The 13,995-nt window shown below is 40.0% G+C and overlaps 1 protein-coding gene across 2 annotated transcripts in view; it reads left to right on the top strand.

Annotated features, from left to right (window-relative positions):
* The window catches only part of FGD6 (FYVE, RhoGEF and PH domain containing 6), a 111,223-nt gene that overhangs the window by 45,187 nt on the left and 52,041 nt on the right, over nucleotides 1-13,995 (top strand). For both annotated transcript variants that reach the window (XM_042246620.2, XM_004006264.6), the window contains exons 3-5: nucleotides 259-412; nucleotides 8,311-8,378; nucleotides 8,464-8,494. In XM_042246620.2, the coding sequence (XP_042102554.1) occupies nucleotides 259-412; nucleotides 8,311-8,378; nucleotides 8,464-8,494 (253 nt within the window). The remainder of the gene's footprint in view (nucleotides 1-258; nucleotides 413-8,310; nucleotides 8,379-8,463; nucleotides 8,495-13,995) is intronic.

The raw sequence follows: 13,995 nt of genomic DNA, 5'->3' as shown, positions 1-13,995 counted from the left end.
ATTAGTGTGTGTGTGTGTGTGTGTGTGTGTGTGTGTGTGTGTGTGTGTGTGTGTGTTAGTCACTCAGCCATGTCTGACTCTTGCAACTCCATGGACTGTAGCCCACCAGGCTCCTCTGTCCATGGAATTCTCAAACCTGTGTCTTCTGCATTGGCAGGCAGGTTCTTTACCATTGAGTCACTAGGGAAGCCCTCACAGTTTGTTTTTGGTAGGATTTCTTGTTCTCAAGGGTGTCTAAGGCGATATTCTTTATTAAAGCAATTCTGGAGCATCCCAGGAGGGACACAGTGATCTGGACCTTGGTCTTGGTGACCTTCCTTCAGATGAAGAGGAAGTCAGCAACAGTTCAGATGAAGATGATGTCAGCTCTGCTTCTAGTAAAGGGGAGCCTGATCTGCTGGACGATAAACAGGTATGTTGTTGGTATTTACAAGTTTTTACTTTTGTGTTTTTTGGCCTCTCAGGACACTCAGAAGTAATATTGATTATCATGATAGGCATAAAATCCTTCCTTAGTTTTCAAAACCTTATAAAACATCTTTCTAGTTATTTAATTCTTGCTATATCTGCCTGAGATGTTTTCATATTTCAAAGAACATGTCATTTAGAGATTATTTAGTAATTTTCGAGAAATTGTTTTTGGTAATGTCCTTTGATTTTCTTTTGATAATAAAAACCCTTCTTAGGATTGCTTCCTGTACTGCCAGTGATTCTACTTGAAAGAAAGGAATTAGATGCATTTCATCCTCAATCACGTCTTTTTAGGGATAGAATAAAGATTGCTGTCAATAGTACCTCAAGATGTGCTTTGAAATAATCTATGTGTGTATTTTCTGTATACATGAAGCAGGATTGTCCATGTACTGGTAATTATTTAAGATGTATCGCAGATACATGGGAATTCATGACACTATTTCTCTAGTTTGATATGCATATGTTTCATTTTAAATCATAATTCTTTGAATAAAGAAATAGTTGCAATGGAAAAAAAAATAGTGTTATCAGCAATATCCCCAGAATATGTTGAAATGTTACGGGAAGGTGGAATTTGAAAGGATTCACATAGCAAACTTATCAAGCCCTAGAGAAAATCCATGTCACTTAACTCCCGTGTCATAATTTATCGGACCATTGTGCTTCCTCTTTACTATAGTTTTGCTTTGTTTAAATTAACTTTCAGCTTTAAGTGATTGGCACATGTTTTGTAATTGTCTAGATTTAAATTCCAGTGCCACCACCTATGATCTCAATAGCCTTGGGCAAATTATTTAACCTCTTTGAGCTAAAGAACTCAGTGTTATGAAGAAAAATTAGTACTTATTTCATAGAATTGTGTCAACTAAATTAGTTGTTATGTGTAAAGTCTTGGAATACTGTCCAGTACGTGATAAGAATGCAATGACTCTGATATTTATTATTCACAAGACTTCGTTTCTATAAAATATTGGATCGTGGAGTTGGGCGGAACCACTAGTTTCTTTTGAGGTGATAAAAATGTTCTAAACTTACCTTGTGGTGATGGTTGCACATCCCTGCACATTTTAAAAAGCTATTTAGTTATATATTTTAAAAAGACAAAAATATATTTATGAAATGTGAATTATATCTCAGAAAAGTTGTTAAAGAAAGATAAAAATCCTGGTAAAGGAAAAATAATTGTGCTAAGAGAAAGGTTAGTACAGAGTAGGAGGGCACAGCAACCCACTCCAGGATTCTTGCCTGGAGAATCCCATGGACAGAGGAGCCTGGCGGACCACAGCCCACGGGGTCACACAGAGTCAGACACGACTGAGCGACTGCGCACAGCACATGCATAGCATGTAGTCCATATACATCAGCCAAGGGTAGACCACAAATGTGGCTGTAGCCAGCCAGTAACTCAAGGAGAAAAGGTGATAGTTTCCAAAAGAAGTCTTTGGCGTAGAAGCATAGGAGTAGACCTTCTTTTATAACTTCTTTGATTTTACATTTCTCAGTTTATTCAGTGGGACAGTAATGTTGTTTCGACTCTCAAGCAGGCTAATAGTTGCCAAAACACTTTGGAAATCTTCGTGACTCAAAGAAATGTCTGCACATTAAACACATGTAATGTACGTCTGTGCTTCTGTTTGTAGTAGATTGTATTAGTTTCGTAGGGAAGTTGTTACAGAGTACCGCAAACTGAGAGTCTTGAAAACAGAAATTAACAATTAATAATTAACTGATTATTTAACAGTTCTGGAGGTCAGAATTCCAAAATCAGGGTGTTGGCAAGGCCGAGCTCTCTCTGGAAGCTCTAAGGTAGAGTCTTTCCTTACCTCTGCCTGTGATCTGCCGGCCATCCCTAGGGTCCCTTGGCTTATAGCTACAGTGCTTCAGTCCTGCCCCCGTCAGCACATGGGGTGTTCCCTGTGTGTGTGTCTGTGTCCCCTCTTCTTATAAGGAAACGAGTCTTACTAGATCAAGAGCATACCATAGTCCAAAATGACCTCATTTTTAACTTACTACATCTGAAACAAGAAAGAAAGAAAGAAAGTGAAGTCGCTCAGTCATGCCTGACTCTTTGCGACCCCATGGATAGTAGCCTGCACCAAGCTCCTCCATCCATGGGATTTTCAAGGCAAGAGTACTGGAGTGGGTGGCCATTTCCTTCTCCAGGGAATCTTCCCAACCCAGGAATCAAACCCAGGTCTCTCGCATTGTAGACAGACGCTTTACCATCTGAGCCATCTGAAGCAAGCCTATTTCCAAATCAGGTCACATTCTGAGGTCCTGGGGATTAAGACTTGAACATTAATTTTGGAGGGACTTATTTCAAGCTATAGCAAATACCACATTCCATGGACGTATAACGGGCACATCATGAATATGTGTCTGCTGCTGCTGCGAAGTCACCTCAGTCGTGTCCAACTCTGTGTGACCCCATAGACGGCAGCCCACCAGGCTCCCTTGTCCCTGGTATTCTCCAGGCAAGAACACTGGAGTGGGTTGCCATTTCCTTCTCCAATGCGTGAAAGTGAAAAGTGCAAGTGAAGTCGCTCAGTCATGTCTGACTCTGAGCGATCCCGTGGACTACAGCCTACCAAGCTCCTCCGTCCATGGGCTTTTCCAGGCAAGAGTACTGGAGTGGGGTGCCATTGCCTTCTCCGGAATATGTGTCTAGATGCCAGTAACATTCCCTCATCAAAGTGCCAGACTCAGTAGAAGGAAAGAAGAAAGAATGAGGGCCACTGCGCCCTTATCTTTCACTTGTGAAGGAACAACAAACTGATGTTCAAAAAGTTATTCCTGGAAAGCTAAAAGTGCCAGCATAAAAGCAAGAAAACTTCCCTCTACCACATCTGTGTATCTGTGCCCATCTATGTGCAGGTTCTTATACTTAATCTTCAAAATCGTCCTGGAATATAGATTTGACAGCTGTCCTCTTTTTCTCTTCTTCACATGAAGAAAGGGACTTTTTAAAAACAGGTTAAATAACTTGCCTTGGAACCTCCGGAACTGAGGTTTTTAGCCAAAATCTGTCACTGCTAATAACTTGGTTTGAGCCACAGAATCTGAATGATGTTGATGGAATGTGTTTGGGATGGAGGAATGGCCATGCAAATTTTTTCTTTTCCAATTTTTTAGTTTTATATTTTGTGGTCTTTATTTTCAGTACTTAATAAATGATTGTTTAAGAATGGGATATGTTATTCATTCTGCTTCGTTATGGTTAGAATATTTGCCACTATTCACCCCTCCTAAATATTGACTTCTCTGCCTCCCTCCCCCACATTTTTTTTTATCTGTGTAACAGCTCATATGATACATACCATGAAGAGAGAGGTGAAAACCTGAGGACTTTTTTCTTTTAGTTCATCATGGTGTCACCTCATTTGTGAGATTATTTAATGATATGGAGATGTTTCTTGGGCGATCTGGTTGTTCAGGTTTTATTTTTTTATTTTTAACTTGACAATATTGTATTGGTTTTGGCATACATCATCAACATGAATCCGTCACGGGTGTACACATGTTCCCCATCCTGAACCCCCTCCCTCCTTCCTCCCCATACCATCCCTCTGGGTCATCCCAGTGCACCAGCCCCGAGCATCCTGTATCGTGCATCAAACCCGGACTGGCGTTTCGTTTCACATATGATATTATACATGTTTCAGTGCCATTCTCCCAAATCATCCCACCCTCTCCCTCTCCCACAAAGTCCATAAGACTTCTATACATCTGTGTCTCTTTTGCTGTCTCACATATAGGGTTATTGTTACCATCTTTCTAAATTCCACATATATTATTTTTAGTAGAACTCAAGTGCTATAGCAGAGATCTTTTACGAATTCTGTTTTAAAGTAATGGATAAATTTCACTGGATTTTACTTGTGAACAAACATGAAAAGAAGAGAACACAGTTAAGAATTCACAAAGCTGGGCTGTTATCAGGAGATCAGAACATAAAACTAAATTTCAGATCAAAGGTTCTGTTTGGAATTTGTTTGAATTATTTTATGACCTTAACAAAGTAATCTCATTTGTGACTCTTGTTTCAACTTCCATGACTGTGTACTTGGGGACATGCAGTTATCTAACAGGCAGCCTCCTTTGAAATGTGATGTAGTTTAACTGAGGACTTACATTAACAGAGAAATTAAGACACCAAATAAGGCCTCTCTCTTGAGGTTTTACAGTGGGATGTACTCTCCCATCATAGTTGGACTTGGGTCAGAATCATTGTTCTTACAAGTTGGAGTTAATATAGAGCTTTTTATTTTTTTATTTTTATTTTTTTTATTATCTTTGGCTTTCTCTCTACTTTGAAAATGATTGTAATCCTCTGAATCATTTTCCAGTAGTTTCTGTCCTTCTTTAGCTCTGCCATCTTCCTAGTTTAAAAGGTAAAGTAGAAAACAGAATATACAGACTCCTAGAAGTTTAGAATTGCAGCAGCAGACCTTTAATCATCTAGTCCAACATTCTGTTCTTTTACATGACGAAATAGCTGTAATGAGCCTTTTGTTTGTTAGTTTGAATTTACATTTCCCTGTTACTCAAAAGTAGTGCTCTCTGGTCTTAGATTCTGAGAAGATGGTAGCCACCCTTGTACACTTGCTCATTCATGCATCTTAAGTGGAGAGTGAACCAGGCACTCTGCTTGGTGCATAAGGGGGCAAGGGTGAATAAGATCACAGGCTAGAGAGGATTTAGACGTGTCAGCAAATAAACACAACCCACCGGGTTACGTTCTGTAAACTTTACACCAGTAAGAGAGTAATCTTGTCATCCAAATGACATCCCCAAGGATGGCAGGGAGAGAATATAAAGGCAGCCTTTGTCAAGGAGAAAACTGAGTGCCTGCCACTTTAAAAGATGGGTTGGAATATAATGAGCAGAAATCTTTGGGGGAGGTGGAGCTGGCAAGGAGGGAAGCCGAAGCAAGACAGACATGTAAGGGCAGAGCACACTTGGAGTTTCAAGGTGGTTCCAGTTTGGCTGGAGTCGAGAGTACACACTGGAGGAGTAGGAATGAGACTGGTGAAGATAACTAGACCCTCATTGTGGAGTACCTTATACACATAGGAAAGAAAGTTCGGTGATAGGGGGCTGCTGATGTGCTTCCGCCTGAGAGCAGATGGGATTATATTCGCAGTTAAGAACCTCGTAGTCTAGTGGCAGCGCAGAGAATGGTTGCCGCTGGGGTGAATCTAGAGCACGGGAGCCACTGAGATTACTGCAGTAGTGTAGACCGGAAATAAGGAGGCAGGATGAAAGGAGACGAAAGGATTAGTAAGATACTCAGAAGTACAGATGAGCAGGGCTCAGTGATTCAGTTGTGATCATAGAGAGTGGAGAAGAAAGTCGAGTCCAGGTTTCTGGCTTTGATCAGTGGATATGTATAGTATCTGGCATGTGAGTATTTTATGTCTGTTTAAGGAGTGACTGAAGGTCATCAAAGTTTTTATTCTTTGTCAATCTTTTCCTGATGATGATCGTACCACTGCCTGGTTATGATCCTTCTCTCCTTCAAGATATCAGCACGTTTCACAGTTGTCCTTGTATATGAAAAGTCCAAGTGTTAGTCACTCAGTCCTGTTGGACTCTTCAACCCCATGGACTGTGGCCCACTGGGTTCCTTTATCCGTGGAATTCTCCAGGCAAGAATACAGGAGTGGGTTGCCATTTCCTTCTCTTGGGGATCTTCTTGACCCAGGGATCAAACCCATGTCTCTTGCATGGCGGGCAGATTTTTAACCATCTGAGCCACCAGGCAAGTCCATGTCCTTATGTATAGTTATTTGTATGTGTGGTTTGCTCCCTTGCTTCACTTCTTGAAGCCTGGAGCTATTTCTTATTTATGTTCAATCCCTGCTTCTAACATCTACTTTCATACCCCATTTCAGAAGTACAAAATCAGAATTTCCAAGACAGTTACGTAGGAGTCTGACAATTAATAAGAGTTGCCTGGTGGTTTTATTTATTTTTAATTAATTTATTTTAATTGTAGGCTAATTACTTTACAGTATTGTAGTGGTTTTTGCCATACATTAACATGAATCAGCCATGGGTGTGCATGTGTTCCCCATCCTGAACCCCCCTCCCCCTCTCTCCCCATCCCATCTCTCAGGGTCATCCCAGTGCACCAGCCCTGAGCACGCTGTCTCATGCATTGCCTGGTGGTTTTAATGATGAGAAGTGTTTTCAGCTGCAGAGCAATGAATTAGCTGATGGTGAAGCTGTTTTCTCCTACTAACCATGCTATCAGATGAGGGATCAGTTCAGTTCAGTTGCTCAGTTGTGTCCGACTCTTTGTGACCCCATGGACTACAGCACACCAGGCTTCCCTGTCCAACACCAACTCCAAGAGCTTGCTCAAACTCATGTCGATTGAGTCGGTGATGCCATCCAACCATCTCATCCTCTGTTGTCCCTTTCTCCTCCTGCCTTCAATCTTTCCCAGCAGGGTCTTTTCTAGTGAGTCAATTCTTCACATCAGGTGGCCAAAGTATTGGAGCTTCAGCTTCAGCATCAGTCCTTCCAATGAATATTTGGGACTGATTTCCTTGAGGATTAACTGGTTTGATCTCCTTGCTGTCCATCTTCTCCAACACCACAGTTTAAAAGCATCAATTCTTTGTCGCTCAGCTTTCTTTATGGTCCAACTCTGGCATCCATACATGACTACTGGAAAACCATAGCTTTGACTAGACAGACCTTTGTCAGAAAAGTAATGTCTCTGTTTTTTAATATGCTATCTAGGCTTGTCATAGCTTTTCTTCCCAGGAACAAGTGTCTTTTAATTTCATGGTTGTAGTCACCATCTGCAGTGATTTCAGATAGTGAATTACTAACTTCAGATTTTTAAATGATGGAGTAAAAATGGTACGTTCTTCCTCTCGGGAATGATTTCAGAATAACAAAGAGGATGAGGATAAGAAACATAAGCTCTGCCTTCAGTGATATTAGGAGGCAGCTGCAACCTCAAATTACAATGAACGTGTTAGTCACTCAGTCATGTCTTACTGTTTGAGACCCCATGGACTGTAGCCCGCCAGGCTCCTCTATCCATGGGATTCTCCAGTCAAGAATACTGGAGTGGGTTGCTATGCCCTCCTCCAGGGGATCTTCCCAACCCAGGGATCGAACCCATATCTCTTATGTCTCCTGCACTGACAGGTGGATTCTTTACCACTGAGCTACCAGGGAAGCCCAAACAACAGAAATTTATTGTCTCAGTTCCAGAGGGGAAATGTCCAGGATTAGTGTATCAGCACAGCTGAGGACTGTGAGGAAGCAGTCTATTCCAGGAAGAGCATATTTCTACAAGGTATTTTCAGTGAGTTGAGAAAGCCTATGGCTGTGATGTGTGGGGTTATAGACCACGGAAGAGCACCTTCCATTCTGCACTTAAGTTGTCTGACTTAGAGTGGCTTTACTGAAGGTGAAGTACTTATACAGGCCTACTAAATAGTTACCAACTAAAATTACTTGCATGCACCCCAAGAACACACGTTCATGTGGTGTCTGTTTTCCCTGCAGAATGTAACTTCAGTTTTGTGCCACTAACAGTGTGCCCCACTGGGGCTCTGGGGCTCCTCAGGGTACTCCATGAATCCGGCATTGATATCAGTGAGGATTACTGATTGCTCTCAGCTTCTCCTGTATCATGGTTTAATAACCACATCTTATTCTTCATGTTTGCCATTTGAGACATTATATAGTATGAAATGTGTTCTATTTGAAACCTGTAAGTATCAGAGCTTGAATGTACATCTGAATAACTCCAAGCTGATCTTCCTTATCCTTTTATGAGTTCATGCTGTCTTAATGCACTCTTATCCACAGGGTGAAGATACTGGAATGAAACGTAAAGTCCATCATATTGCCAAAGAGATCATGAGCTCAGAAAAAGTGTAGGTATCCAGTTTCCAATTCAGAAGACTATTTGTTTCCTCATTGGTTCGTTTAAAACATGTCTCTCATTGCTGTTTTTTACAGGTTTGTGGATGTGTTAAAACTTTTGCATATTGTAAGTATCTGCTAATATTTTCTTGAAGTCTGACTATCCTCTTTTACGTCTTTCCCTGTCCTTCAATATGTTCAGTGTCATTAAATTAACATGTATATACACGTATGTGCTTTCTAATACACGGTTATATTAGTAAATTCACACATTTCTGTGAAGACAGAAATTTTCTAAAGTGCATTAATCTCATGTATGTGTAGTGTGCCAGATGATTTCTGAAAAATAGAGCCTTCATATCTGTATCTCCAAATCTTGAAACTTTTTATCCTCGTAATAAAGAGTTATTAAAAGGATAATATTTCTTCTTGGCCATTTGCAGAAGGTCTCTGCTTCAGTAGAATTTTGCACAGCAATGGATAAAGAATGTTGATGTTCAAAACTGTTCTATATGAACAATCTCCTAGAAAGACACTTAAAATAGATATTTTAAAAACAAACATTTTTAAAGTTCTGTTTTCAATTTTTGTCATTGTAAACTTGAACAAAGCTGTCGGGAAACAGTTAATGTGTCTGGCTGCATAGTCACTTTTCTCATGCACTCCTGCAAGTTTCCACAAGTTTCATTACTTATTGGCAATTAAAGTGCCTTTGATGTTACTTTGTTTTAGTTATATTTTAGCAGGATATTAAGATTTAGAAAAGAAAAGTTTGAAATAGAGAAAACAATTTAAAAGACATGGAAGTGAATTAAGTTACCATCCAAGTTTACTTAGATGGTAATTATTAACTGAGTTACTGAGGAGTGGTAGGTTTACAAAATATATACCTATTCATGTCTCTGAAAAGAATATCATTTTCTGTTTTCTTTTATATAAACATGAAAAGAGGGTTACACTTAAAGGTGGGTAACATTTACCAAACAATCCGCTGTGCTCTGTAGTTGGTCCAGTGGGCACATGGAGACCTAATTCCTATGTGAAAAGTCTCTAGCTTTGGAAGATTTTTCTTAAAAATTTCTTAACATTGCTAATTTGTTTTTCCCATGAATTGTTTTTCATGTAACTCTTGACTATATTGGTAGGTTCTCTTTTAAAATTTTTATGTATATATAAAAATAAGAATAAGGGATTATATATCATATATATATTATATAGCAATTATATATATATATTATATATAGCAATATTTGGTCACCCTTAGCTGTTGAATCAGAGAAGGCAATGGCATCCCACTCCAGTACTTTTGCCTGGAAAATCCCATGGACGGAGGAGCCTGGTAGGCTGCAGTCCATGGGTTCGCTAAGAGTCAGATACAACTGAGCGACTTCACTTTCACTTTTCACTTTCATGCACTGGAGAAGGAAATGGCAACCCACTCCAGTGTTCTTGCCTGGATGGGGTAGCCTGGTGGGCTGCCATCTCTGGGGTCACACAGAGTTGGACACGACTGAAGCGACTTAGCAGCAGCAGAGCTGTTGAATGACAACAATACTGTAATTTTTAAAAAGTAATGATAAACTTGATAAGTAAGTGACTTTTGAAAATAAACTGCGTATGCACTGGCTGCTATGCCCCAGCTGTCTCTACTGAGTAAGGAATTGTAGTGGGAGAGGTGGAAGACAATACTGAATCGCTGTTTTCTGGAAAACTTAGAATTTATCTCCAGGATGAGCACATTATATCTATTTGATATATTTCCTGATAGACATGTTTAAATAGACAGAGGACCTCCTCAAGGAAATTTGAAGCATCTGCAAGTGAATGAGGAAAACTGGTAGAGGCAAAAATTGCTGTTTAACTTCACTGTGCTATTCAAACCTTGCATGGAACATATGTTCAGGATGCCTGTAGTCTAATATACTGCTTCTCACACTGCCTTGGTGAGCAAATGAATGTTTAAATTGCACACCCATGGTGGACCAAAACTTTTGTAAAATGCAATAAAAATTCATGACTTGTCAAATGGATAGAAAAGTTTCTAATCCCTTATTCTTACTTTTTTTGACAATGTCTTTGTATACCTATAACAGTTTGTAGACCACACTTGGAGAAGCATTAGCTAAGTAGATTCTGTTACTAGGTATGTGAATTTTAGAAAACAGTTTGGGGAATTCCATGGCTGTCTAGCGGTTAGAACTCTGAGCTTTCACTGCTGAGGGTCCAGGTTCCACACCTGGTCAGGGAACTCAAGGTCTCACAAGCTGGGGTGTGGCTGGAAAAAAAAAAAAAATCCATCTCTCAGGTCATGAGGAATCAGTGAAATAAAGTATGTGAAAAAACTTAATATTATAAAGTATACGATAGGATCTCAAATTGCTGTTCTGTTTTCTTCTTCTCATTCTTCCCATGTAGAGCATCAGTGAATGAAGTATCCATTTTAATATTACCAGGCAGTAGACTTTTCACAATTCTGATGCTTTCACATGCCTTTTCCTCTACTCCTGAACTAAGGTTTCATTTTCATGAAGGAAGTTCTGATTCCAGTAGGTAGAGAAGCACTTAAACGCATTGAAATGAAGTGAAGTGAAAGTCACTGAGTAGCCTTTCCCTTCTCCAGGGGATCTTCCCAATCCAGGGATTGAACCTAGGTCTCCTGCATTGGAGGCGGATTCTTTACCAGCTGAGCCACAAGGCAAGCCCAATGAAAGCATTACCAGAGTGTTTGATTTAAAAAAAAAAAAAAGTATCCTCATTCTTACCTCTGTATTTTTGGAACAAAACAAAAGCACCATGAGAATAGACAGTTAGACCAAAATGTTTCCTTTATCATCTCAGATTTGATAGATGGCCTCAGCTTCTTCCCCAGTGATGTGAGAGTGAATCATCCATAACTCACCTTGATTTGTACATCTTCAAAACTGCCTAAGCTTTTAATGTAGGAGTGAGAATAGATCATCTGCCAGCCTTATGTTAACATCCTGTCTGGTATGTGCAAAGGGTAACTCAGCAGAGCCCAACATTAGTGGGTGACTTAACAGCCAGGCATTAAGACAGATTCTGAACCATTGCTAAGAGGGCTTCGTCACCAGGATAATGTGGGTAAAGCCAAAAGCATCTCTTGTTTCAATCCAACACTCCAATCATGCTATTAAGCCTCATGTTTACTCTCCTACCACAAAGGTAGCTCATGGACGGTCGTAATCCTGAGTGCTGATTTCATCTAAGGGAATTAACTACTGTGTTAATGATAGAATATGACTGCTTTAAAATATCTAACAGGCTTTAGATAACCCAGTGGGTACTTTTGGAAATCAACCCACTATATTAGTGGCTTGGGAGGAGCTATTATTTCAGTTATATATGATTTCCCATTAATAGTTTCCCATATTCAAGACTCTAGATTAGCATTAATAGATCTTTCTCTGAAACAGAAATGTTCAATATCTGCACTGTCTAGTATAGTAGACACACTCAAAATTTTAATGTATCCCTGTAGTTCACCAATACTTTATATATCACTTTAATATATCACTGTAGCTCACTATCATTTCTTTGTTTCGAATTTGATGAACTAGGTGATATAGCTCATAAAAGTGATTTTAAATCTAAACTAATGAATTTTATTATATTACATTGGAAAGAATTAGACTGGGGTAGAGATCATGTGATTTAAAGTATACTCAGAATTCTGAGAATCGGTGTACTTAGTTGAAGGCTTTGATTCTTCTGATGCTTGCGAGAAAAAATTGGGCCTGCCGAGGCAGTAGCAAGACTTTAAAAGTAATGTTTTAAAGAAATAATAATAAAATAAAAGTAATGTTTTATATGGTCCTTACTCTGCAGTATCTACCATGAGCACTTAGACTTTGACCTGGATTTGAAAAAATGGTCCAATGTACACACTGTCTCTAAGTCAATACACTATTGAGTCCAAAGAAAAAAGAGATTCTCTTTTCAAAATAGTAATGGCATCCATATAGCTGCCAAAGCCAGAAAACTAGGATTTGTTCTTCATTTCTCCCTCTCACCTCTCTTGCCAAACTGTCAGCAACCCTGCTGATTTTATTTCCTCTTTACTGCCACTATCCTAGTCCAGCATATTATCTCTTACTCAAAATAGCATCAGCCTTTTAACTGGGCTTCCTATTTCCACTCTTACCCCCCTTCAGTCTGTCCCTTAAAATATTTTTTCATGTGAAATATTAAGGGTGATTTTCTTAAAATATGTATTAGGTCATGTCACTCTCCTGCTTTAAGCTGTTTACATGATTCCCATTGCATTAAGAATAAAAACCGTTACTTAGCAAGTCCAAGTCCTGTAAATAGGATGACGATCTGTCCTAGTCCGCTTTTGACCATCTTGGTTATTGTCTTGGCATAATATTATTAACGGGCTTCTCAGGTGACTCAGTGGTAAAGAATTGCCTGCCAGTGAAGGAAATGTAGGTTTAATTGCTAGGTCAGGAAGATCCCTTGGAGAAGGGAATGGCAACCCACTCCAGTATTCTTGCCTGGGAAATCCCATGGGCAGAGGACCCTGGTGGACTACAGTCCATGGGGTTGGAAAAGAGTCAGACATGACTTAGTGACTAAACAGCAGCAACAAATATTATTAATAGAGCTTCCTTCTACTGTCAGAAATAATCTAATTTGGATAGTAAGTTACTGTTCCCTGTGCCTGTAAGGTGCTCTGTATTTGGCTTCTAGTAATGAGATGAGGGTCAGACACGACTGAGCGACTTCACTTTCATGCATTGGAGAAGGAAATGGCAGCCCACTCCAGTGTTTTGCCTGGAGAATCCCAGGGATGAGGGAGCCTGGTGGGCTGCTGTCTTATGGGGTCATACAGAGTCGGACACGACTGAAGTGACTTAGCAGTAGCAGCAGCAATGAGATGAAAAGGCAGTGAAAGAGAGGAAGGCCTTCTCTCACTTGTAAAAGACTATGTTCTGTCCCATCGTGGCCTGCCTTCAGTTTTTAGTTCAGTGCTAAGGTTATTTCTGCTGAGAGATTTTGCCAGTGCAGTTTCCTGGAATATTTATCCTTCCTTCGTTCGTTCAAGCTAGTTCTTTCTTTATCCTTCCAATTGAGCTTAAGGTGACTTTCTCAAAGAGGTCTTTGACCATCCTTTTCAACTTTCCTGTGTTTGTTTTCTTCTTGGTACTTCACACATATTGTTTATCTATTTGTTTACTTGTTTGGTTTTAGTCTCGTCTAAAATATAGGGCTTCCCTGGTGGCTCAGATGATAATCTGCCTGCAATGTGGGAGACCTGGGTTCGATCCTTGGGTTAGGAAGATCCCCTGGAGAAGGAAATGGCAACCCACTCCAGTATTTCTGGTCTGAAGATTCCCTTGGACAGAGGAGCCTGGCGGGCTACAGTCCATGGAGTCACAGAGTCGGACATGACTGAGCGACTTTCACTTTACTTCACTTTCTAAAATGTAAGCTAGGTGAGGGCAACGATCCTGTAGTTTCAGAAAAGAAAAAAAAAGTAAAAGTGTTAGCTGCTCAGTCATGTCCAACTCTTTGTGACCCCATGGACTGTAGCCTGCCAGGCTCCTCTATCCATGGGATTCTCCAGGCAAGAATACTGCAGTGAGTTGCCATTCCCTTTCCCAGGGG

This window comes from Ovis aries, chromosome 3, assembly GCF_016772045.2.
Source record: "Ovis aries strain OAR_USU_Benz2616 breed Rambouillet chromosome 3, ARS-UI_Ramb_v3.0, whole genome shotgun sequence".
Taxonomy (NCBI): Eukaryota; Metazoa; Chordata; class Mammalia; order Artiodactyla; family Bovidae; genus Ovis; species Ovis aries.
This window is presented reverse-complemented; position numbering and strand designations above follow the sequence as displayed.